Here is a 4909-nt window from a genome sequence, read left to right as displayed (position 1 = left end):
TGGTGATGTGGATGTGAACTTCACTCGGAAAGAGTGGGCCTTGCTGGATCCTTCCCAGAAGAGTCTCTACAAAGATGTGATGCTGGAGACCTTCAAGCACCTTACAGCTATAGGTAATACAGTGAATTTTCTTTCTCTATTCAGGTAAATGGGACAACTGTTGTTACTGTTGACTTTTCTTATTGATGTTCTTATATAAGTTCACTTGGAATGAGGAAGAAAAAAATCAGGCATGTTTCTAAGGTTCACTGAATATAGAAACTTAAATTTTGCCTAATTTTTAATCCCCTCTCATTCACTTTTTGGTCCATATTTCTGGCTACAATTGGGAAGAGCATAATACTGAAGAACATTATCGATTATCTACTAGATATGGAAGGTAATTAATCACGGAAGCTTATATAAATATGCCTATGAATAAATGTTTAAAGATGATTTATTTATTCATTATTTATATATCATTCTGCCTGTACATGTGCCTGCCCACCAGAAGAGGGCATGGGATCTCATTATAGATGCTTGTGAGCTACCATGTTGTTTCAGGGACTTGAACTCAGGAACAGCCCCTCCTCTTAACCTCTGAGCCAGCTCACCAGCTCTGTGAAAAAAATTTTAATGTGTCCCCGAAATTTTAAAGAAAAGCAACAGTGGAAAAACAAACACCACTTTAAGAGTAGTAAGGAACATTAAATTCTCCCAAACCCATGTTCCTCACTGTTAGGTATATTATATTATTTATGTTTGCCAGGAATTTCAATGCAAAAGAAGACAGTGAAACCCTTGCTAAATAGATATTGCTGTACAAATGACATTTACTCAATCTAGAAATTATGATCTCTGAAAATTACTGCCCCTCTGTCTGCCACCCTAAGCCTGGGCAGGGCAGCTTCTAGGTTCCATACACTCTTTCTTTGGCCTAGAAGATTTTCTGTCCTTGAGAATTACTGCTCAATCTGGCTTTTATCCTGACCTCTAAATTGCTTTGTTTAGTCTCAAACTAACTCCATCAGTCTTTTCTAATCTTCAGCTCTTTTTTATTCTCTGCTTCATTTGATCTTCACCTTAGTTTTCTCTCTCCAACCTGCCTATTACTGCCTAGTAAAACTCCCTTCTCTCTCCTGGTAGCGCCAGCCACTTTTGGGAGATTCATTTCCTCTCTCTTCTCATGAGAGATACATGTATCCTATGCAGTCAATTATTTCTCTGAATTTGTCACCTTTCTGAAACTGAATGAGACAGCATTTTCAAATATGGGTGCTTCCTTCTACCTGCTATTTTTACACCATAATATGGGATTAAAAGCATGTACCACCATGCCTGAATCCAAGCTTTTCTTTACTGGACATTGCTCTATACCAGGCTGGCATTGAAGTCAGATCAGCTTGCCTCTGTCTCCTGGATTAAAGGCGTGTTTGTATTCTAGCCAGATCACATTGACATAGAAGGTATTTGGATGGGGTCTTTTGACAGAGCAGCCATGTTCTAAATTAAAATTCCTCTGTAAATGATAAATCATTAATCATATGCATGTTGCAGATATTCTGTAGAAATCCCTATCTGTTTAGCCTCTCTCCACTCATATTGTAAACAGCATACTCATAAAATAGGTGATAATTTTGTGTACATACCTACTCATGAGCAAATATTCCATAGCAATAGTTATGTTATTCAAATACTTGAAGTAAGGTTTCGAAGTTTAATCAGATGGAAATTATGAGGGTCAAGAATACTGTTGTGGAGGAACCATAATCCTCATGGCACATGTCTTTGAAGAACAAAAACTAAAACTGTGTGTATGTGGAAATGTTTCATTTGTTGTTCTTCCTTTTTTATTTATATTTTAATATTAATTACAGTTTATTCATATTGTATCCCAGCTGTACCCCATTACCTCCCAATTCTCCCTCCCTTTCTCATATCTTCTCAAGCCCCTCCTCAAGTTCACTGATATTTCAGTCCTTCCTCCCCTTCAGTCTGACCCTAGTTTCCCAGGTTGCTTCAGGACAGGCTACATAGTCCTCCTTTGTGGCCTGCCAAGGCTGTTGCACCCGCAGCAAGGGATAGTCAAAGAGCTAGCTACTGAGTTCATATCAGAGACAGTTCCTCTTCCTATTAATAGGGAATTTCACTTGGACACTGAGCTGCCATGGGCTATCTCTGAGCAGGGGTTCTAGGTTATATTTGTAAATTATCCTTGGTTGGAGTATTAGTCTTAGAAAAGACCACTGTGCCCAAATATATTGATTCAATTGTTCTCCCTGTGGAGCTTCTGTCCTCCTCTTGCTATCTTCCACTTCATTCATGAAATTCCCTCCACTCTGCAGAGAATTGTTAAAGAATATTTATTGTCTCCTTAATAGAAGTAATGATATTGTAGATCTCCATCATTACATCTGTGTAGAGATGCTTTTGGGAAGGATCCAGCAATGCCCACTTTTCCTGGTTGGGTTTTTCCAGATGCATATCATCATAGACTATTGCATTCTAAACTATCCTGTACATGTGTACAATAGAAAGCATGATAGTGACAACACTATAAATTTATATTTGTTCCTGTGTTCATTCATCCATTCATGATTAATAACGAATGAATTATGAACTCCTATCACCTTCAGAAAGTCTACTCAAAACGAGGACTGTTAAAAATTAAACTAATATACTTAATTAGACTTCCAAGCTCAATGGAAATATAGCCAAAGAAATCACATTACAGAAAATCCCTATGATTACTGGCCCTGGGGAAATTGTTGTGTTTATTTTGGTTCCCTTTATGAATGCATTGTAATTACAACTATAGGAAAATTTATGAGTGCAGTCCCTGTGGAAAAGATGACTCTTTCTAGGTCTTTTTAAATATGTGAAAAAAGACTTATAGAAAAAAGTGATGCTGTCAGTGAGCCAGGTAATGAAGTTTCTTACCATCAAAGGTATCTTGTAAGGTAGAGAAACCTACAATCAAGGGGAAATTATGACTGTAAAGAACGTGATAAAAGATTAAGATGTAACTTCATTTTAAGATTAAACCAAATTGCAGACATAATTTTCACTGACATAATTATTCATCAGTGGCTGGAGAGATAGCTCAGAGGTTAAGAGCACTGGCTGTTCTTCCAAGGGTCCTGAGTTCATTTTACAGCCAACCACATGATGGCTTATAACCATCTATAATAAGATCCTGTGTCCTCGTCTAACATGCAGGAAGAACACAGTATAACTAATAAGTAAATAAATCATTTTAAAAAAGATTCATCAGAGTAATGAATATGGGAAAGCTTACGCATATCTGAATTATCTTTGCAGAAAGAAAAGAATACATATTTATGAGAAACCCTATGAATGTAAACAGTTTGGGAAAGCCTTTTCCCAACCCAGTAGTCTCCAAATGCATAAAAGAACACATACTGGAGAGAAACCCTACAAATGTAATCATTGTGGGAAAGCCTTTTCATGACACGGACATCTCCAGAGGCATAAAAGAACACATACTGGAGAGAAACCCTATGAATGTAATCAGTGTGGGAAAGCCTTTTCAGAAACTGGTACTCTCAAACTACATAAAAGAACACATACTGGAGAGAAACTCTATGAATGTAATCAGTGTGATAAAGCCTTTTCACAACACAGACATCTCCAAGTACATAAAAGAACCCATACTGGAGAGAAACCCTACAAATGCAATCAATGTGGTAAAGCCTTTTCAGAAACCGGTACTCTCAAACTACATAAAAGAACACATACTGGAGAGAAACCCTATGAATGTAATCAGTGTGGGAAATCTTTTTCACACCTCAGTAGTCTACAAAAGCATGAAAGAATACATACTGGAGAGAAACCCTATGAATGTCATCAGTGTGGTAAAGCCTTTTCACAACACGGAAATCTCCAAGTACATAAAAGAACACATACTGGAGAGAAACCCTACAAATGCAATCAATGTGGTAAAGCCTTTTCAGAAACCTGTACTCTCAAACTACATAAAAGAATACATACTGGAGAGAAACCCTACGAATGTAATCAGTGTGGGAAAGCTTTTTCACACCTCAGTAGTCTACAAAAGCATGAAAGAATACATACTGGATAGAAACCCTATGAATGTAATCAGTGTGGTAAAGCCTTTTCACAACACCGACATCTCCAAGTACATAAAAGAACACATACTGGAGAGAAACCCTATGAATGTAATCACTGTGGGAAAGCGTTTTCAGATAACAGTAATCTCAAACTACATAAAAGAACACATAGTGGAGAGAAATCCTACGAATGTAATCAGTGTGGTAAAGCCTTTTCAAAAAAAGGAAATCTCCAAGTGCATAAAATAATACATACTAGAGTGAAACCCTACAAAGGTAATCAGTGTGGGAAAGACTTTTCACGACACGGACATCTCCAAAGGCATAAAGGAATACATCCTTGAGAGAAACCCCATGAATGTAATCTATGTGGTAAAGCCTTGGCACATTGGTGCAACCTTTACAGGCATGAAAGGATTCATACTGGAGCCAAACCCTACGAATGTAATCAGTGTGAGAAAGCCTTTTCACAACACGGAAATCTCAAAAAGCATAAAAGAATACATCCTGGGGAGCAATCCTATGAATATAATCAATGTGACAAAGCCTTTTCAGGTTGGTGCAACCTCCAGAGACATGAAAGGATTCATACTGGAGAGAAACATTTTCAATGTAATCAAGGTGGTAAAGCCTTTTCACAATTCAGTAGTCTTCAAGTACATAAAAGAACACATACTGGAGAGAACCTCTAAGAATGTAATCAGTGTGGTAAAGCCTCTGCACATTGATATGATATCCGAAGACATGAAAGTTTTCATACTAGAAATAAACCGTATGACTATAACTAGTAAAGCCTTTGCATGTCACAAATATTCAAAGCCATAAAAGAAATCATACTC

At 37.3% G+C, this 4909-nt stretch overlaps 1 protein-coding gene across 1 annotated transcript; it reads left to right on the top strand.

Moving 5' to 3' along the window:
• Positions 1–3580: 3580 nt before the first annotated feature.
• LOC132651397 (zinc finger protein 120-like) lies at positions 3581–3823 on the top strand (the record flags this gene model as incomplete). Its single annotated transcript, XM_060376611.1, has 1 exon — positions 3581–3823. A coding segment is annotated over one exon (243 nt), but the record flags the coding sequence as incomplete, so codon positions are not given.
• Positions 3824–4909: the final 1086 nt, after the last annotated feature.

Source organism: Meriones unguiculatus (genome assembly GCF_030254825.1).
Source record: "Meriones unguiculatus strain TT.TT164.6M chromosome 13 unlocalized genomic scaffold, Bangor_MerUng_6.1 Chr13_unordered_Scaffold_70, whole genome shotgun sequence".
In the NCBI taxonomy this organism is placed as follows: Eukaryota; Metazoa; Chordata; class Mammalia; order Rodentia; family Muridae; genus Meriones; species Meriones unguiculatus.
Note: the sequence above shows the minus strand (reverse complement) of the source record. Positions and strands in the feature narration are given on the sequence as shown.